We start from the raw sequence: 21,903 nt of genomic DNA, 5'->3' as shown, positions 1-21,903 counted from the left end.
AGTGTTTGACATGAAAATAATATTTGAATGAAATAAAATACTTGGTACAGTTTAAAGTTTGTTTACAAGGCTGTCAAGATTCTGGTTGTTCTACAGCAGGGTTGAGCAAAATCTATATATATAAAAAGTTAAAATGTTTAAAAGTAGTTTAGTAAATTACTCAACAGCCATTGATAATTTATAATTAATAAATACATCAAAATAGTAAATGTGAATGTTTATTTTACAGTACAAATTTGTATTTGCAATTAATGAGATAAAACAAAATTAACCGAGTAGGGAAAAGGGCACCAAATACAGGTGCTCGTATCCATCCTTTTTGTAGTATCTAAAGCGGGCGACACCGAGCCACTCAGTATCGGCGTTGGCAACATCGCCCCCGGTGGCCGAAAGGCGTCACAGCGACAACCGCAAGGTGTCTTGTCACTTCAGTCTCGAGCTGTCACCTTTTCGACAACCTTGCCAGCGGGAGGTGACGTTCCTGTCGGATTACCTGCTCGTCGGCGATGCGAAACAAGTGCTTGTTCGGAAACTAAACGAGAAGTAAGGTCATTTAAAAGCAAACTAATATCCAGTGAGACAATTTAATGAGTCTGTGCTGTGCAGATGTGGACGGCGAGCTAACATTAGCATTCGCTGATACTATTCATGGGTACTCAATGCATAACCGACGCCGTCGTAATTGCGTTATAAACCGTTCTTGAACGGGGTGGTAACGTGTTTAAGTTAGGTCGCTACCGACGTCAATTTTGAGCGGGTAAGGTTACGATAGTGCTAATTAGTGTGACCGTAGACCATAGCGCCAGTGAACTGTGTTATGGTCTAACGTAGCACATTGAGCAACTAGCTAATGTTCAACTAATGTTGTCGCTCATCTTGTCAGCAATGACGTGAACGCTTAGCTGTAGCTAGCACATCTGCCGTCACCGAACCGAACTATGTGTTCGGTGGCACTGCGCGAAGGCCCGTCGTGTCACACGGAAGACTTTTATGACTGAAATGCACTACAATGCTAGGTTAACTCAGCGCAGTGTGTTATAAAGCTATAGATGTACAGAGTTGATCTAAACATACCTGACGGACACTTCATTAGGCACAAAGTCACCACTGGCCTAACTTCATTACCGTGACTGTGTACCTAATGAGGTGTCCCTTACGTATAATCACCATCTCGAGCCATCACGAAAAGCTGTATCATCGATGTTGCTGGTGTACCTAAAGAGGTGTCCTGTGGGTTTGGCTGTAAGTCTGCCCATACACAGTGTTAGGTATTGCTCTATTTCTTTCTTCCTGTTTGCTGATGAGATCTTTCCATTCCTCATGTCTTTTATTATTCATGGAGCCCCTGTAGAGAAGGAAGAGAAGATGGGTGGTTCTATGGACAGTCAGCGTTGTTTGGGGCAGACTCTTTGGGATGCAGTTGATTAAGAAACAATGCTCATGCAGGAGGTTGTTATGTTTATCTTCTTTCCTATCGGCACAGTGAATAATCCTCTTCCATCTCTCCCTGTTTACTGCATTTTGCACTAACCCACGGTATCCACAAGTTTTCCTTGCCACAATGATAAATATCCTCTTTGTTCTTCCTCTCTGCCTGTGACCTGGTGGCTCCAGTTCCAGCAACTATCTACCAATATATCCACTGTCCCTCCTCTGCACATGTCCAAACCATCTCAACCTGGCCTCTCCAAGCTCTGTCTCCAAACCTTCCACTCAGTGCTCTCCTTCTGATGAGGTCATATTCTCTCCTCTCCATCCTTGTCACTTCCCAATGAGAAAATCTCAGCATCTTCAACTCTGCTGCCTCCACCTCTGTCTCCTGTCATCAGTGCATCGATATCATCTGCAAACCATTTAACATAGCTGGTCTCACTACCATCCTATAAACCTTTCCTTTCACATTAACTGGTGTTCTTCTGTCGCAGTTCACTCCTGCTCCCCCAATTGGCTGGCACTTTCCTCCACCTGCTCCATCCTGCCTATCCTCTCATTCACCTCTTCCACACTCCTCATTGCTCTGAACTGTTGATCCCAAGTACTTAAACTCTTGCACCTTTTCACCCTCTTCTCCTTGATTGTTTATCGCACTAATATTACTTTAAATCAAAGAAATTGGGGTAATATACTGTACCAATTTGTATACACACAAAACATATTTTATATACAACCCAAAGGCCAGTCTGCAGCTGCAGGGATTGAGATTGATTTATTGATTTCATTCACCAAGATGGCTGCATTTTGTCCTATTTTGTGGATGACAGAGAAGCAAAGCAAGTCCTTTGGTGGTTTGTGTGTGTGTGTTTTAGGATTGTACATTTCTTAGCACAATATGGAAAATATCACAAAATTCAGTCTGCTTTCCATTCATGGATGAGGTAAAGGTTGCTGAAATGCTTCCGGGAACACTAAAATTCCAACGCCCAAAAGTGTTGTACAATTTGGAAACCAACGCATATTTTTGGAAAAGTATAGCCTAAAATAACGCACCAAAATTTGAAGGTTGAACCATTCATTACCGTAAGTGATGTCACACTTATCTTGTGAGACTTCAGGTCAGTGAGCATTTAAAAGATTAACATTAGTGTGATGATGACCATAGAACTATAGACCTGACATCATTAATAAAAGAAAAATGGAATGTACAGTATGTGGGAAAGTCAGCTGTGCTCAGTGTTGAGAGAGTAAAGAGACTCACCTACCAGGCGCACACATGCCGTGAATTTTCTCATTCATCCAGGTCATTTCATTCTCAGGGCATTGTATCGATCGCAATGATTGCAAGGCCCACACAATTGTCGTCCCTCAGTGCGTTTTTCACCACGTCCTTTTCAGGTTTACTGTACGGGGGGTTATCTAATTTTTTACACATTACAGGCAATTAAGAATGTTAAAAAGTAGCTGTGGCACAAATATTTAATTATTAATTATCACATATTCACGAGGCGGTACCGTGTATACCGAGTTTGCAAATTTTGCAAATATATATCGTGTTGTTGTTTACTCTGCGATCCACTATTAAAACGTGCAGTGCATGACATTGACTGAGCTTTGGCAAGCTTCCTTTTTTTTTTTCTTCCCCGGACTTTTGCATACACATCTCCAACACAGTTCGTTACATTTTTGTTTCATTTATTGTAGTATTATGATACAGGTGTTGATTTGTACTTATGATTGTTACAAATATTAAAATGTCACGTACAACTCTTTCTGTACAGTTTAATTAAGGTTTTATGATCCCTGCAGCATATATTATTCTAATTTCCCCTATGGGAAAAATTTATTCATGGAACTGGTCCTCAGAGGTTCTAATTTATTTCATGATGTTTAGCTGAGAAGAGGACACAATTTTTATTGTTGCAAATGGATGCAAAATGTTGTTATTTTGATTATGGATCTAGAGATTTGTTGTCAAGCTTCCAGGTAATACAAATATGTGGTAGAAACAGTGGTTTTCCAGTTCTTGTTTTGCAACAACTGTTTTGCTTGGCAGTTGTGTTTGCAATGTGTTTTAAATAATGTTATTTTGACACGTACGATGTGCTGGTAGTTTAAGGGCCAGAAGGATTTGTTTAGCAACTCAAGAATGACGTTGGACCTGTTTTGCATCCTTTGCCCTTCTCACGCTCACTTACACTGATAAATCAATCAGATTATTTGCTAAATTGTGTAATGTGTTTGTTTTCTTTTTTTCTTTTTTCAGAGCGGCCGTTCTTTCTCGTTCTCTCTTGTGGCTTGTCAGATTGTTGACAGCAGCCTGATAGGTCAAATTTTGTGAGGGTGGAGCCTGATGGATCATGGTGGTGAGTGAGAAATGTAATCAACAAAACCACAATGAATCATTTCGATTCCGATTCTTTTATGGGGATGGGTCAAAAAATGTTTGCATGGTTATAATAAGAGGTGTCCAAATTATAAATATCCATTTTCATAGCAGCCCGCAGCATACACGAAAATAAACATTTGACTTGGGGTTCTTTATAACCAGTATCAATATCAAACTGATCAACTAAAAGACAATGAATGTGTGTGTAACTAACTCAATTGACTTAATATTCACGAATTAAGGTTCCAGCTAAAAGTTAAATATGGCATTGTTAAAATAGTTATTTGCGACTGTTTTATCACGTCAAATGGCTGTTTTAAGCATGTAGCCTTTTATATTTTGAAGGGTGTGCACCAGAACTCAGCATTTTGGCACGAAAGGTAACTTCACACGACACCGGTGAAAACGAAAGTAAAATTAGACAGTATGAAAGAGTAATGAATGAAACCAAATGCTCTGTAAAACGTTGATTCTTTTACCTACCCACCGATGAGGCACAAGGTTAATGTTTGTGATACTTTGTGACGTTTATGTGAATTTTGTCCCAATTCATTGTGATGTAAAGTTGCGAATTTGACCTTTGGTGAAGTTTTAGCTCAATGTTAAGCTGGTAATGCGACTGTTTCTATTTTATTTCCAGTATGGTAAAAATAATTTACATTTTATTTTTGTGTCTCGTCACCAGCTCTTATATTGGTTTGAAGACTAAAACGCTAAAAACATTCAGTGCAAGAGTGCAACCCACCGTTTAACTTCTTAGCTGCCTCAATGTTGGGGTAGGAGGGAGCACGTCAGACTTCTACAGATCGCAAAAGCCTCCTTTGCACAATATAATCTTATTCCAAGTGTTGCACTGAGGCGACTAGTCATTTATTTTAATAAAGTTAAGAAACACTTCGCCGCAGCCGTTGGGCACAAGCACGTTTTCGTGCGCGTTCTCCCTTGTTAGTTTTCGTCACTTTTGTTCTTCGGGGTCGGCAGACTGTAGGCATCGAAACTGGGAAATGAAATTTTTAAATATGAACTATTCAGAGAGAGCCGGAATGTTGGTCCCGGTTCCAGTCGGTTCTCGATTTTCGATGCTCAAACCTATTCATGTATTTCCTCTTTGTCTCCAGGTCAGTTGGACTATGAGGACAGAATAATGTCACAAGTTGTGGCAGATGGGATTGACTGTTGTGATAACACATCCCACCCTGAATCTCATACTGCCCAAGCTCAAAACCTCAACGAGATCAACCCGCTCACTCAGGCTGAACATACGTCAGCGCTACATAATGATTATGGAGCTGGACTCTCCTCGAAAGTGTCTCACAACAACAATGGGGAGAACAAGGAGAAGTTGGAGACACACAAAAGTACAAGCCAAGAAGAAGAAGAGGACATTGATGAGGTGATGAAGGATGAAGAGGAAGAATCAGAGGCATCAAGTTGCCAAATGCACTGCCAGTCTCCAGATACTGTTATGACAGATTCCTCCTATTCAGAAACAGGTACAGAAAGCAGACAGACATTACACGTACAAAACCGCTTACCTTTTAAAAGTGAACACAGAAAATTGATGAAAAGGAAAATCTTGCATGTCCGTACAGTTATTTCTAAATACACTGCTCAATATTTAGTTGTCCGTGTTTAGTTGTTATCCGTTAGTCAAACGCAAGCAACCATTCACGTTCTCATTCACACCTATGGACAATCTACAGTTTTCATTCAACCTAACATGCATGTGTTTGGAAGATGGGATGAAGCCGGAGAACCCCCACAGAAGCACAGGGAGAACATGCAAACTCCACTCAAACCTCAGAACTGTGAGGCAGGCATGCTACCCATCCTGGATTCAGTAAATCTTAAATCACAATGCTGTCTACATTTTGTTTCAGGACTGACAATATTGTAGAACATTAGTCACGCTCCCAGCAAAATTGGCAACAGAATGGGACAAATGAAGGAGCATTTGAATTGGGATTGCCTTTGCACGGCATTAGAAAGTCATCAGCCTTAAAATGCAGCCCCTGAATTGGGATACAGTGGTGCCTTGAGATTCGAGTTCAATTTGTTCAGTGACCATGCTCGTAACTCAAAATACTCATATCTTAAATCATATTTTCCCACTGAAATTAATAGAAATACCATTACGTGAATTACCGTACCACTGCCCCCCCCAAATAAAAAACAACAAAAGCTTTTGTAATGTGTTTTTAATAAGAAAAATAGCACTCTGATATTGTACATTATACAAACATACACTAATGACACATTACATAATTAAATAGAATGTAAATGATTGAATAATGTTTGCCACATTTTTCATTTAAATTTAATGGCAACTGTCCTGCTCCTTTTGGTGTGCGTGCCTTGGCCACCGGGAGGCAAAATTGTGCAAGACATAGAGACCCACATGAAGAAGAGTTTCACAACTGACTCAGTAAGCTGCAGTAATATTAGTCATTTTTCTAAAAAAATAAATAATAAATAAATAAATATGCACCTGCGAGTATTGTTATATTGTCTGTCTACGTGTTGCTCCATCATTTGTGTTCAAACAGTCGTTGCTTAAAGGGTTATAACGACGGCTATGGCACTTTTTGTTAGCATTAGGCTAAACGGACTGCCGTAAGGCAAAGCTATGTGGTTGTTTAAGTACACAATGTGCGATTTTCTTTGTTTTATGTTTAGTTTGACAGTAAATTCAACTAGTAATGTTAATTAATAGCTTGGAGCCACTTTGTTAGAAGAATTGTTGACTACGTGCCAAACTGCTGGTTGTTGTGAAGTGAGTTGAGTTCACTCCCATCGTACAGCACCCGAATCTCAAATTTTTCCTCGCAAGTCAAAGCAAACAATTGACCGAGCCACAGCTCGTATCTCGAAAACTCGTTATTCGGGTCACTTGTAACTCAAGGCAGCACTGTACAAGTGAAGATTTTGTGGAGATGGATCAGGTTTACAAATTAACACAGCCATCAATAAAGCCTCCTTCAGTTTTTGGCACACGTAAGGAGAACTTGGCTCACTGATGTCTTATATAGAAGAAAAAACATGCTCATTTACAAACTAAGATGAGTTTTGAGAATTCTTCAACCTGGCCGGTTGTATTCCCAAAAGTCAATTTTCAGGAACATATAACGGAGTGTACTTGGCCAAAACCTATAAAATGATATGTGCTTATACTTTATACGATTTGTCCTTTTCCCTCTGCAGGAAGTCTGCTGGAGAATCCTTTCAGTCCTGGGACGAGTCCAGAACCTACATCCCCTGTCTTGCAAGAAACATCATGTCCCATCAGCCCATTGGAACTGGGCCAGAGTGAAGTGGATTTCGGTGGGTTTAACGCCACATTGCTTGCCTCCAGCACACCAGGATATACCGTCATGACGGGGGCTGTGCTTTTTTCTCATCTATCTTTAACCTCAGACACAGGCCTGAGCTGTACTGATGGACCTGAACATATCCCAGCAACTACTGCCAGAAACGCACAATCCATTTCGGAACCTCTTACCACATCTGTCCCAAGTGAAGGGCTCACATGCCCTGATGTTTCTGACCTTCACCCAGAGACATCCCCTATAAGGCCCCATACCATCACATCTACTAGTCAAACAGCAGAGCCCTTTACCTTCACCACAGGGCATATAAAGACTGGTACACAACCCTGCTCCTCTTCTGGATCGACATTTCTACAATCAGATGACTATAGTTCCTCTGCAGTGCCCAGCTGCACCACAAGGCCCATCCCTACTCTGATGGCCTCCCTGGAGCAGTTGGCCCAGAGAGGAGATGATACTTGCCTTCCACAAGACCTTCATCAGGTAATGTATTGTATTTCACCACCAAATGCCTTTAATCCTCTTGAAGATTTAACACCTGTTTAAAAAAAAAAAAAAAAAAGAAAAAACCCTATTATCTATGATACCTCTATGGCACAGGTGTCAAAATCCAGCCCACCACATCATTTTATGTGGCCCGCGAAAGCAAATCAAAATCGCTAATTGTGTTCTGGTGTAATACCATTGAGATATTTGCAAGCGTTTTTTTTTTTTTCTTTCTTAACCAATCCCCCTTTGAAAAGAAATGTAATAGTTGAAAAACATGTGTTTATAGGCTTCTGATTTCAGAACTGGTTATTCATCAATGTGTTGTGTATACTGTAACAGTATATGAGGTAATCTTTCATTTATATGGGTCTACAATCGTAGTGGCCCTCTGAGGGAAGTCATAACTGCGATGTGGCCCGTGACAAAAACGAGTTTGACACCCCTGCTCTAAGGGATGGTGTCATTTGAAACATGCCCAGAATACTGCATTCACAATACACATACAAAGATCTCTCTCAGGTAGTTGAGTTTGGTACTTGCTCGGCAAAATGTGTGCGTTGAGATGTAAAGGATTTCTGTTAGTTGGATTTATTGACGCCTCCAGAATGCACACCTGCAAGAATACGTTAATGTATCCAAGACTAGTTCCTAACGAAGCACAAGATTTCTTTTTTGCATCATTTTAAAACATGCATTGTGTGAACACGCAGTACTTATTTTAGATACTTTTCAAATAAGCTGTAGGGACCGTAGCGGCTGTGTTAAAGTTAGAGCGTACCTGTTGTTTAGCCTACATCAACTTACCGATGTATATGCTTTTGGCAAGCTGATCGACAATGCTTGCTGCAGTACAGTCATTAACTTAATGAGATGTGCAATGATTTGAGTCTGACAGAAAACCCTCTTTATAGACCAGTTTAATAGGCAAAAACAAGCTGTTGGAGACACTGGCTGAGGAGAGGTAGAGTTTCTATTGTGGCATCTCTAAGGTCAGAGCCTTTATTATTGACTTCTAGTGTACTAGTGTTATACTGATGTTTATTAATGATACTTTTTTAAAATATTTTTTTGTAGCACCGTGGGCCCTTGAGTACCGTAATTTCAATCCTCTGTATGTGCTACGCATATTGTAGAATTGACAATAAAAAATACCTTGTATATCATGCCTTAATTCAATGTGCAGATTAGTATTTTCTTTGTTTAATAGATCCCTCTAAATATGATGTACTGGTCCTTTAAATTGAAATGTGAGCGCTTTTTGTGTCCTCTCTCTCTTGTGCTCTCTCACTCACACATGCACACACTTGAAACACATGCACACTTGTTCTGTGATCAGCTGAGCAACATAAAAGTGACACTGACACTGACTGAGGTGAGGTAGAGTTTCTGTTGTGACATCTCTTAGTCTAGTTGAATCCACCAGAGTTGTTCTTTTCTTAGAAATGATGAAAAATGCTTGTCATTGTTTTAAAGGTTGTTGTCTCTTCCTGCAGATTGCCGAAGCCTCTGTCCGTCATGAAGATTGTATCCTTATTATTATGTATATTTTTGTGTCTTGGGGAAGGGGGTATATTTTGTTTTAATATGCGATTTCTAAAACCTATTAATGCTGATTGACTGTAAGTTGTTGTACGCACAATTTACTGAAATTAATTTGCCCAGAAGGAGAGAAACGAGGGATAAATCAGCACAGAAAGCATCAGGGAAAACTATTGGTCTTGATGTCGGCTTATATTTATTTTAACAATTACTAAAGCAGTGTTCTTTTAATCATAGCCAATGAACCATCTGCAGTATAATCAGTCAAATAAGGACAAAGTGCAACTCATTGTTAGAAAGGTGTCAGAAAACAAGAAAAGGTGATGTAATCTGAGAAACACGTTTTTAAGAAGGATACAAGGGAAGAGCTGGCCTAGCTATGGCATGTATGTATAGAGACTGCTTGGCAAGAGAGGGGGTATTGAGACATGTCAAAGAGGGATTGTATTATGGCTGGTTGCACATATCCATAAACATGAGCACTACTTTCTCCTCTACACTTTTCACTTTGTTCCCCTATGTTTTCTCAATTCCGCAACACAAGTTATGACAGAAAAACAAAGATGAATACAGTCTATGTAGTATCTCCAGAGCCATTACGTGTGCTCTTTAACTTTTGGAATTCAGACTGTTTGGCTTTAAGGTGCATTCAGCTGGAGAGGCTCTATCACCAGAGAGTGTTGGACAACCTGAATGCTCTTCAGCAACAGTGGGGTAACGTACAGTGGCTTATGCTGTAGTTGCAGTTAACTAACTTCACATCTTTATTTATTTTCTGCTGCCTATAACCTAAATAAACTTTTAGTTGACTCCTTAGACTAAGGAGACCATATTCATGTTCGCGCTGCACATTTTGTCCATTTGTCTCCTAAGATATGTGCTTGAAGGCCCGCCGCATTCCGTGGGATGCGGCCGAAACCAACGCCACCAAACCGTACCATTATAGTATATATCGATAGTGTTTTCCAATAATACTGAGCTATATTTATATATAATTCATATCTTTATTATTATAGATAGTTATTAGATCGTATTAATATTTAGATATAATTTAATATCACTGGCGTTGGGAAGAATCCTTGCATCTCCAAAACCATCACTTTTCAGGAAACTCCCCCCCCCCCCCCCAAAAAAAAACACGGCATTTTTGTTGAGCCAGTAACATTGCTTCATCAAAGAGAGCAAGCAATTTTCAACACTTTAGATGGGTCAGTAATTTGTAAAAGTAACTGACCCGCGTGGGGACATTTGGGCATAGGAGGTTTGCACCATACAGTGACGATTTTAACCTCTGGCAAGAAAGCAAAGTGTGGAGAGTCTCTTTCACTGAAATGCACGGGTGGAGTCAGTTAATGGTGTGGGCGATCAATCATTGTCAACAGTCTCTCAAAATATCCACACACTCTCCTTTATTGGCGCCCATTTCCTCTCTTTGTGCCAATCTGCTTCTTCCTTGACAATCGCTACATTTTTGTTGTTCAATAAAAAGATAATACAGTATAATATATTGTATGTGAAGCCTCAAAACCCGACACAGGGTTTTCTGTTTTAAGCGTGTCGGTAGATGTGCGGTACTCAATCGCTTGGTCTGTGGCGAACAGTTGCAAACTACTCAATGCCACCGACACGCCTTCCCATGAGGAAGCAGAGTCTGGGTTCTCTTAGGCGGGCTCTCCTATCGCTGGGGTTGAGGTCACCGAGGTGGTTAAAAAGCTCCTTGGTGGCAAGGCCCCGGGGGTGGATGAGATTCGCTCGGAGTTCCTAAAGGCTCTGGATGTTGTGGGGCTGTCCTGGTTAACACGCCTCTGCAACATCGCGTGGACATTGGGGACAGTGCCTCTGGATTGGCAGACTGGGGTGGTGGTCCCCCTTTTTATGAAGGGGGACCCGGAGGGTGTGTTCCAACTACAGGGTGCTCACACTCCTCAGCCTCCCTGGTAAGGTCTATTCGGGGTGCTGGAGAGGAGGGTCCGTCGGGAAGTCGAATCTCAGATTCAGGAGGAGTAGTGTGGTTTTCGTCCTGGCCGTGGAACAGTGGACCAGCTTTACACCCTCGGCAGGGTCCTCGAGGGTGCATGGGAGTTCGCCCAACCAGTCTGAATGTGTTTTGTGAACTTGGAGAAGGCGTTCGACCGTGTCCCTCGGGGAGTCCTGTGGGGGGTGCTTCGGGAGTATGGGGTACCGAACCCCTTGATATGGGCTGTTCGATCCCTGTACGACCGGAGTCAGAGTTTTGTCCGCATATCCGGCAGTAAGTCAAACTCGTTTCCGGTGAGGGTTCGACTCCGCCAAAGCTGCCCTTTGTCAGCTGCCCTTCTGTTCATAACTTTTATGGACAGAATTTCTAGGCGCAGCCGTGGCGTAGCGGGGGTCTGGTTTGGTGGCATCAGTATTGCCTCTGTGCTTTTTGCAGATGATGTGGTTCTGTTGGCTTCATCAAGCCGTGATCTCCAATTCTCACTGGAGCAGTTCGCAGCCGAGTGTGAAGAGAATCAGCACTTCCAAATCTAAGACCATGGTCCTCAGTCGGAAAAGGGTGGCGTGCCCTCTCCAGGTCGGAGATGATATCCTGCCCCAAGTGGAGGAGTTCAAGTATCTTGGGGTCTCGTTCACGAGTGAGGGAAAAATGGAACGGGAAATCAACAGACGGATTGGTGCAGCTTCTGCAGTGATGCGGACATTGTATCGGTCCGTTGTGGTGAAGAAGGAGCTAAGCCGAAAGGCGAAGCTCTTAATTTACCGGTCGATCTATGTTCCTACCCTCACCTATGGTCACGAGCTATGGGTCGTGACCGAAAAAACAAGATCCCGGATACAAGCGGCCGAAATGTGTTTCCTCCGCAGGATGCCCGGGCACTCCCTTAGAGATAGGGTGAGAAGCTCGGTCATCTGGGAGGATCTCAGAGTAGAGCCGCTGCTCCTCCACATCGAGAGACGCCAGATGAGGTGGCTGGGGCATCTGATTAGGATGCCTCCCTGGTAAGGTGTTCCGGGCACATCCCACCGAGAGGAGACCCAGGACACGCTGGAGAGACTACGTCTTTTGGCTGGCCCGGGAACGCCTCAGGATGCCCCCTTAAGAGCTGGATGAAGTGGCTGGGGAGAGGGAAGTCTGGGCATCCCTCCTAAAGCTACTACCCCCGCGACCCGACCTCAGATAAGCGGTAGAAAATGGATGGATGTATGGTCCACTTAAGTCACGTTCACTCGGTGAGCGGCAGGCCTAATATAGTATTTTTTTTTTTCTCTTCTAATTCTATCTGTCTGAAACACAGTCTGTTTACCCCAGAGTGAATCCAGCTCATCTTTGCTATTACACCAAGTTCAGAGAGCTGACATAATGTAAAACAGTATGAATACCTGACCAAATTTGAAGTGTCACCAATTTCTTCATTGTAATAATATTTTAACATTTTGTTTGTTCTTCATAGAAAGTCTGTGTACAAGAAGCTCGCCCAGCCTGGAAGCCCGACATCTGGACACTCTCAGAGACATCTGCCAGACGCACACTCGGTCAGTCTGTGTCTTTTTAGTTTACATTGTAATGCATGACAAATGTATTTAAAGTTCTCGTAAAAGTAATAAAGAAATAACATGACAAATAAAATATACAGTATACCCCAAAATAAGCACACAAGGTGGCTTTAGTGTATGTCTGTGTGTGACGACCACCATTGCATCATTTTTTCTTTATATCTGTATCTGTGTGTGGTGGTAAGTACGGCAGTAACGGCTCAAAGATACCACTGCTCCTTTTGCACTTTCAGGCATTTGAGCCGTTGTGCTGCTAAGGTTTCACCTCACTTGACTCTCAGACACGCACACATACACGTACATGTTGTAATAGCCTGGGAAATATGCCCAGGCTAATATTAGATTGACAGAGTAGAGAAGCATGACCTATCTTGTACGTCTAAATTCACTAAAACGAAAATACTAACCCCCATGTCATTTTGTCTTTCTTCTCATTATAGACCAAATGCTACAGATGCAGCAGTAAGACACTCAGAATTTTTATCTGTGTATATATAAAAGGAAGATGATATACCCTATTGTTGATTTTTTTTGTTTTTTTGTTTTTAACTTAAGAATATGTATGTGTGCATTCACAGTCTTCATCTCTGGACTTCTTAAGGCCCCTGCTTGAACAAGGGGATGCATTGCCTCCACCAGGTGAGCGAGTGAGGAAGGGAGGATGTGTGGGAGAGAGAGACAGTTGTCGTACGTATTTTATGTTCCTCCATGTTTATAGAGGTTTGTTGCTGAGACAGGGTGTTCTGTTGTCATTACACACACAGATGCAAATCTGGAAGGTCATTGGTAGGTTTTGTTTTCAGGTCAAGATAATTTGTGAAATATGTAATTTAATGTTTGTAGTCTGTATTCACCAGTTTGGGGCAAATTACATTTAACAGTAATTAGTTACTAATTGGATATGAAAAGTGTTTTTTAAATTTTTTTTTAAATTAGATTGAACCAGAGGAAGAACAGATGCAATAATTCGTAGTAGTGGTTACATTAAACTAGCATAGAGTGGGTACAAACTATTTACAATTATTCAATTTAGTCCCTAAATGAAAGTCACAGTGCTCCACATCATGTTTGCCTCTGTGTGTGCCAGTGTTTGTGAACCCGCCGCATATAATTTTTCCTGCGCCTTGCAAGATGTGGCTATAAAAAAACAAGTCCTGCTTTGCAGCTCATCAGTTCAGCAGGCTTATGAATCAGTAGCTGACTTTCCTGCCGCTGGCATGGGATTGATTCCTGCTCCGTAGGTATAAATGCGAGTGTGAATGTTGTTTATGTGTCCCATTTGATTGACTGGCGACCAATCTAGTTTGCTTTTCGAAGCTTTTTCTAAAGTCAGCTGGGATAGGCTTCAGTGTCCTTGCTTGAACAGGATGAGCGGTGCAAAATGGATAAATGGATTTTGACACAAAATGTGTATAATAATGGAGATGCCCTGCTGGCAAAAGGTGGCCTCTTAATTTATGTATGGCTTACATAATGTACAACCCCAATTCCAATTAAGTTGGGACGTTGTGTTAAACATAAATAAAAACAGAATACAATGATTTGCAAATCATGTTCAACCTATATTTAATTGAATGCACTACAAAGACAAGATATTTAATGTTCAAACTTTATTGCTTTTAGCAAATAATCATTAACTTAGAATTTTATGGCTGCAACCGGTTCCAAAAAAGCTGGGACCTCATTTGCTAGTAAACATAATTTAAATTAATTTTTTTTCTCATTAATGTACACACAGCACCCCATATTGACAGAAAAAAATTGAATTGTTGCATTTTTTTTCAGATTTATTAAAAAAGAAAAACTGAACTACCACACAGCCTTTGCTCAGTATTTAGTAGAAGCACCCTTTTGAGATAATACAGCCATGAGTCTTTTTGGGAATGAGTTTAGTATTCAAGTTTTTCACACTTGGATTTGGGGATCGTCTGCCATTCCTCCTTGTAGATCCTCTCTCAGGTTGGATGGTGACTGTTGGTGGACAGCCATTTTCAGGTCTCTGCAGAGATTCTCATTTGTGTTTAAGTCAGGGCTCTGGCTGGGCCATTGAAAAACAGTCATGGAGGTGGTGTGAAGTCACTCCTTCGTTATGTTAGCTGTGTGCTTAGGGTGCTTTTTTGAAGGTCAACCTTCAGCCGAGTCTGAGGTTCTGAGCACTCTGGAGAAGGTTTTCGTCCAAGATATACCTGTACTTGGCCACATTCATCTTTTCTTCTATTGAAACTAGTCGTCCTGTCCCTGCAGCTGAAAAACACCCCCACAGCATGATGCTGCCACCACCATGCTTCACTGTTGGGACTGTATTGGACAGGTGATGAGCAGTGCCTGGTTTTCGCCACACATGCCACTTAGAATTAAGGCCAACAATTTCTATCTTGGTCTCATCAGACCAGAGAATCTTATTTCTCACCATCTTGTAGTCCTTCAGGTGTTTTTTTTTTTTTTTTTGCACAAACTCCATGTGGGCTTTCATGTGTCTTGCACTGGGGAGAGGCTTCTGTCGGACTACTCTGCCGTAAAGCCAAGACTAGTGGAGGGCTGCAGTGATGGTTGACTTTCTAGAACTTTCTCCCATATCCCGACTCAATCTCTGGAGCTCAGCCACAGTGACCTTTGGGTTCTTCTTTACCTCTCTCACAAAGGCTCTTCTCCCCCGATTGCTCACTTTGGCCGGACGGCTGGCTGTAGGAAGGGTTCTGATCGTCCCAAACGTCTTCCATTTAAGGATTATGGAGGCTACTGTTCTCTTAGGAACCTTAAGTGGAACAGAAATCTTTTTGGAACCTTGGCCAGATCAGTGCCTTGCCACAATTCTGTCTCTGAGGTCTTCAGGCAGTTCCTTTGCCCTCATGATTCTCATTTGCTCTGACATGCACTGTGAGCTGTAAGGTCTTATATAGACAGATGTGTGGCTTTCCTAATCAAGTCCGATCAGTATAATCAAACACAGCTGGACTCTAATGAAGGTGTAGAACCATCTCAAGGATGATCAGAAGAAATGGACAGCATCGGAGTTAAATATGAGTGTCACAGCAAAGGGTCTGAATACTTTTGGCTGTGTGATACTTCAGTTTTTCATTTTTAATAAATCAGCAAAAATGTAAACAATATTTTTTTTTCCTTTCAATATGAAGTGCTGTGTGCACATTTAATGAGGATTTTTTTATAATGATTTCAGCAAATGGCTCCAATGTAACAAAGAGTGAAAATTTTAAGAGGGTCTGAATACTTTCCGTACCCACTGTATATATAGTGATACTTCCACAGAGGAATAGAGCTGCTCTGTCCCCAGTAAATAGGAAACCTGTATATAAATACCTGTATAGAGCATTTCGCTGCCACTTTGTATTATTACTGTCCTTCCTGTTTACCTTCAAGACACTTAGATTCTTTTATACCTGACACTTGCTGCTTTGTGGTTCCTTTTCTCCAGCCTGTCACATTGAAGGTAGGATGGAGAATAGAGCAGAAGACTCCTCATGTCCACAGACCAGCCATCCACTCACACCCTCCATTATTCTGTCACATCGACTCGATTCCCCCAACAGTACCGAAAAGGACAGGGAAGTCCCTGAATGCAATTCAGAAGGGAGGGCCAGTTTGCATGGGACTGAGCTGACTGACGAGAAGGAGGGCAGTGGTAGAGAGCAAGGGGAGTGTCTGGAACACGCCACTTCAGCCCCAGGAAATGTGTTGCACCCCTCTGAAGCTGTACAAATGGATCAGACCAAGCCCGCAGAGCTTCAGGGAGGAGATTTAGGTTTGGCTCTGGAAAAGGAGGTGGATTGGGAGGACGAGGGGAGCAATGTGGGAGAGGCAGCGGAGCCACTGATGATGGAAGATGAGACTGAAGAAGAAGAGGGAGAGGTAGAGAGCAAAGTGCTCCGTGGGATAGATGTGGAGGTGGAACATCTGCACCAGGAACCGCAAGTGGAAGGAAAAGAGGAGATTTGTCAAGAGATCAAGGTACAAATCCAATTTTAAGTGTTTTTGTTTTGATATGCATATATTTTTAAGTTGGGTACAAAAATAATGAGTCATTATTTTAAAGTCATTTCTTTTTGGCAGTAGATTTAGTCTGTCGTACAGAAATGTAGTTTTTTTTTTTTTTCTCTTATTGAAATCTTCAAGTGCCTCTTGTCTTTGTCGCTCTTGCTGTTATGAAGCAGCAGATAATGTCAGCCTCTGTCTCAGCTAAGTCTTACCACAGAGCAACCTGGAGTGGAACATCTGTTGCTGTTCCCTGAATATGGATGTGCACGCAATAAGCACTGCATTCCATTTCGACTGCAGGAGGGAAATGAAAGCAGCCTGCAGCAGGATGATGATGATGCCGATCTTCCTCAAGAGGCTCTCCTGAAACACCCCGAGCTGGGCAACGAGGAAGAGGAGGAGCAGGAAGAATATGAGGCTGAGCGAGCTGACATCTTTAGAGACGCTATCACACTGGACGACATGGCTAAACTCATCGCTGTAGAGGTGTGTTGTACACGTTCATGCTTATTTACCAGTTCAACTTTTGACAGCTTGTGTTAAATGTGAGCGTCAATGCCTATTTGTGTTAATTTGCTGACTGTAATATTTGCCTGAGTGTGAAGTTTGAATGTTGTTATGTCTCATTTTCATGGTCTGATGCTTTTACTTATGCTTTTTTTTTTTCAATCCCACAGATGACGGACAGGCATTTTTTGTGAATGAGCAATAGCTATTATTACTGTATTACATTTTGCCCGCCATAATGTCAATAAACACATTAATGCAATAACCCTGCTACTGTTTTTGCTCTGCAGATATGAAAGCTTATTCAGCGTCTACTCAAACATAAATTATCATACATCCGTTTTGAATGTCAGCATTAACAAACATGCTAATATGGTCTAGACAAAGGCAGCTGAATTAATCAAGAATTAGGCGGGCGTTCTCCATTAGTGCTGAGCTGGCATTGATTGAATGTTTGTTTAAGGTGTTCCATGTACACTATTCTAGTTGATTTGCATTCTATATATAACTGAAATGTATTTGCTGAACGTAATATGCTTTTTCTTTTTTTTCTTCTCTCAATCCCACAGATGAGTGACAGGCATTCATAAACTCAAATACATTATTTTGAGATCCTGCTAATGCGGTCTAAACAAAGGCAACAGAAATAGGGAGTTTGTTTCCTTTAGTGCTGCCTTGCTATTTATTGATTGTTTTGGACATTCCACGTACATAAGCACTCCCGACTGCAGAGCAAGCAATGTTGGAAGGAAATTGGATGATGTAGTTCAGAGTTCAGTACTGCTTATTGCGTGATGCACTGACACCGAGTGGACATGGATGGAAAGCTGACTCTTAAGTAAACCAGGAAATATTCTGATGGAACTGGTGCAAATGGAGATGCTTTTCATGTTATTGTGTGTTTTATTCTGTCTGATCCCAGATGTCTCCTGCCTCTGGCCTCATCTCAATCTTGAAGAAGAGGACTTTGCCTTCCGACTATCTTAGTTTGTCTGCAAGTCTGGAGTCCAGGTCCAATAAACCCACTGCCAAAAGACGAGTCCGCTTCAAAGTAGCAGATGATGGCTTTGATAGTGGTGAGTTTCTGTTTACTCAGCGTCTCATATACCTGAAATGGATGAATCACCTTATTTGGCTAAATTTTGTCACTGATTGTGTAGATGTAGACTCACATGACTTCAATGCACACAGTCTGGGTCCAGTTCCCACTTTGTTATGGTGTGAGTGTGAATGATTGTCTCCCTCTCTATGTGCCCTTTGATTGACTGACAACCTGTGGGTTGAGTCCATATTTTGCTCTAAGTACACTGGGATAGACTGCAGCTCTCTGACCCTGAACAGGTTGAGTGGGTGTATAGAAAATGGATGGATGGCTTGCAAGGCCTAATTTGCATGCTTTTTATGAATTATTTCATTTAAAACTGTTTTGCAGATGTTGGTGGCAGAGACTCCTGCCTGCTTCTCTTTCTGCTTTGTCTGGTTACTGTGGTGATCAGCATGGGCGGCACCACCCTTTACTGTGCTCTGGGTGACGTGCATTCCTCCGTCTGCCGGGACTTCTCCAGAAATGTGGACTTTTACTTTGGACAGATGCAGCGCGGCGTAGCTCAGCTCCAACAGTGGTTAGCCCCGAGTTCGACGTAGCGGCTCGTCAACAAGGGACAGACAACAGTCAGCATTACACAAGTCAGTCACCCAGGTGTCCCTTTATTATGAAAAAGTGAAAGAAGTGGTTACACCTCAGGTCCACCAAAGAGTCTGTTGTTTAGAAACAAACCATGACTGGATCCATACTACTCACTGGCTTCCTTCAAGAAAGCAGGAATAACAGCTGACACCACTATAAGTTGGTGTTTATGTTTAAAAAATTAAAAAAAAAAAAGGTTGTAAACTGGAGGGCTGAGACGTGCTCTCTACACATGTGCTGCACAAATATTGGCCTCATGGGCATTTTGCAAAATGTTGCAACATCTCGAGTTGCTTTTATTGATTATTTTTTTTTTAAATAACAAATGGAAAGAAATCATGCATTGCAGTCTTAATCATGTCTTAACATGCTGAATGAATGTTTTCAGTCATATGTAAAGCATTTACACTATGTATTTTTAAAGTTTTCTTCTTTTTAACAAATTGAGCTGTTGCTGGACTACGGACAATTTACGATGAATAACGCTACTCTTAAGCTATGCATTGTTCCACCACTTAGCAGTGTGTTCTACTTGTACATTTACAAACTAATCTAAAACATACAACTACAGGAATATGGGAAAGTTTAACATGACTGGTACGATTCTTTTTTGTTTTGTTTGTTTGTTTTTTTGGAAGTACTGCAATATTATCCTCAAACTAGAGACCTCTTGCATCTAAAAATTATTCATTGTAATTTACAATGTTATGTTATGTAGCTTTGTGTCGGCCCAGCTGGGTCTTTACACCTCTCAGGATTTCTGGGCATCATCCTCTTTGTGAGAGCCGCTGTTGTTTTGTTTCCCCACATTTGAGAGGTTTTTTTGGTTCTTTATTTTTAACCCTTTGGGAGGAGACCTTTTCTTTGTGCGGCCGATTTTTCTCGGAATACGACATTGTATTGTCCTACCAGTCCAATTTTTGTTTTAAAGCATTTCTAGTCGGTATCTACTGTATACATGACATGTTGCATGTTGCGTTGGACGCCCGCAAATGGTGCGAAAATATCAAACAAAGATGGCAACAATACAGTTTTCACATATTAGGAGCTTCCATGTAGTCTTATATGCATTATGAAAAGTATGCAGTATTATCATGTCATACAATGATGTAATATGTCTTAAATTACTTGTTGTTTTTTTGTTTGTTTGTTTTTTTTCTTGCACGAGTCATCTGGCTGGTTCAGATGACTGAAAATCTTTAATTGTGTCTACTTTTTATTTATGAGTCAGCGGATGCATTTTGTTTTTGTCGTTCTTGTCACTTAATGATTGTTGTTGCACATTAAAATAGCTTTTTGTCATTCATGCTGGCATTACTCATCAGGCCACTTTACCTTGTAATCAAATGCTTTTTAACAATTATGTGTAATTTGCTTGTATCACCTTTATACCTAGCAGGTTGGTCCTCTTGTCACATTAGATGATCATGTTTTTACACTCTTCTGAGAATCAAAAAATTAGCTTACAGCAAAATGGAAATGTGTGTCATGAAGTTCTGTGTATCGCTCATGAGCTGATGACAGCAATGTTCACTTTGGTCTAACGTGAAAGTTTGTGGAAGATGTCCTATATTAAAGAGAAGAAGACTCAGTATGTGGAGGGTCAGTGTTGAAAGAAAAAAAAATAAAACGTAATGTAAATGTCTTTCTTGACTGCAGATTTGAATAAGTTGATCGAGTGATTCTATTTTTATTTTTTATTTTATTTTAATGAAATCTGAACAAAGAATTGCTTCCACTCAGATCTCTGAGGTTCGGAGTATCTGTTCATGTCAAATTTAAAGTAAAGTCTGGACTTGAAACATGGATTTAATTGTGTGTTTCTTCTACTGTATTTGTTTAAGACCAGAATCACTGTCACAGTTTAGATGATGCTAATACACACCTGTTTAATTGTTATTATTACCGTGTTCCCTCACTATATTATGGTTCACCTATTGCGGATTCAGTGGATTGCAGATTTCTTAACATTTTCACATTCACGTTATGCACAATTCACCATATGGCAGGATATCAGCATATGCTGTGTTATTTTGTGGTATAATGAACACTTCCTAACCTAAAACATTGAAACTATATATATATATATATATATATATATATATATATATAAAGAACAATTCATTAAAACATTACAAGTAATAAAATATACATAGTGTACACTAGTACTAATATTGAATTTGTGAGGAATAACATCCTACCTTCATCAAAATAGAAGAGATCCCATGTTGAGAACTCAAGTACTGTTATTAATACACAACATTTGAACGGGATCCAAATAAACCTGTGACATTTGTTCTACTCATAAAAACTCGTGCCCGACAGATGTCTATAAATCTAGTGTGTGTCTAATATCGTGTCACATTGTTTTCCAGTCACATATTACCAATTACACATACAGTAGGTATTAGTTCAGGGGCTCCTGATTAAATGGCCTCTATTTAAATGGATCAGGCGTGTCACCCAGTTGTATTTCCACTGGTCATTTGCCAGGGAGAATGTTCTAGTGGCTCCACTGTATGTAGTAACAGTAGATGGGTTTGCGGCAAAAGAGGTGTGACATGCACGTGGTGTGCTAGGGTGGAGAGAGGACCTGATTTGGACTTGTCAACACAGTGTCAGCGTGATGGGTGGCCCACTCCCTCTGTAGATTTACAATAGAAAGTGTTAAATGGATAAGAACAATTAAACAAATTAAAAAATAAGCAGAGGGACTGTTTCAAACTCCCCCGTTGCACAGCAAAACTGTTGAAGCACAAAAGGAATACAGATCCACCATTCTGCATGGCCATCCAGCTGAACAGGACAGATTAAAAAAGAAAAAGTGTTTAATGATGTAACCACATGTACTGTACATGTGAGTTCACACAATTGTTGTACACAAACAATTGTAATTTGGTAGTTCATCCCTCTCAGTTCTTCTGCAGGGTACGGCATAAACACAAGCAAAGTTGGTGTCTGTAACATGAAGCAACAACTTTGTGCTGTGTGGTTGGTTCCCTGTG

The 21,903-nt window shown here is 41.0% G+C and overlaps 1 protein-coding gene across 6 annotated transcripts; it reads left to right on the top strand.

Moving 5' to 3' along the window:
- Positions 1 to 365: 365 nt before the first annotated feature.
- Positions 366 to 20,706, top strand: cnsta (consortin, connexin sorting protein a). Of its 6 annotated transcripts, XM_061765882.1 has the most exons (14): positions 372 to 543; positions 3,701 to 3,800; positions 4,942 to 5,316; positions 7,025 to 7,144; positions 7,238 to 7,632; positions 9,132 to 9,162; positions 9,805 to 9,891; positions 12,609 to 12,690; positions 13,152 to 13,173; positions 13,290 to 13,350; positions 16,145 to 16,677; positions 17,005 to 17,190; positions 18,134 to 18,287; positions 18,644 to 20,706. In XM_061765882.1, exons 2-14 carry the CDS (start codon positions 3,788 to 3,790, stop codon positions 18,853 to 18,855), a joined length of 2,271 nt encoding a protein of 756 aa, XP_061621866.1. In that variant the 5' UTR covers positions 372 to 543; positions 3,701 to 3,787; the 3' UTR covers positions 18,856 to 20,706. The 6 variants fall into 6 exon arrangements, 5 of the variants coding, with proteins under 5 accessions (XP_061621868.1, XP_061621867.1, XP_061621864.1 ...); XM_061765880.1 differs by having other exon boundaries at positions 370 to 543; positions 7,025 to 7,632; XR_009787461.1 differs by lacking the exon at positions 18,644 to 20,706 and having other exon boundaries at positions 366 to 543; positions 7,025 to 7,632; positions 17,005 to 18,049; positions 18,134 to 18,274.
- Positions 20,707 to 21,903: the final 1,197 nt, after the last annotated feature.

The sequence above is a fragment of the Phyllopteryx taeniolatus genome, chromosome 2 (genome assembly GCF_024500385.1).
Source record: "Phyllopteryx taeniolatus isolate TA_2022b chromosome 2, UOR_Ptae_1.2, whole genome shotgun sequence".
Taxonomy (NCBI): Eukaryota; Metazoa; Chordata; class Actinopteri; order Syngnathiformes; family Syngnathidae; genus Phyllopteryx; species Phyllopteryx taeniolatus.
This window is presented reverse-complemented; position numbering and strand designations above follow the sequence as displayed.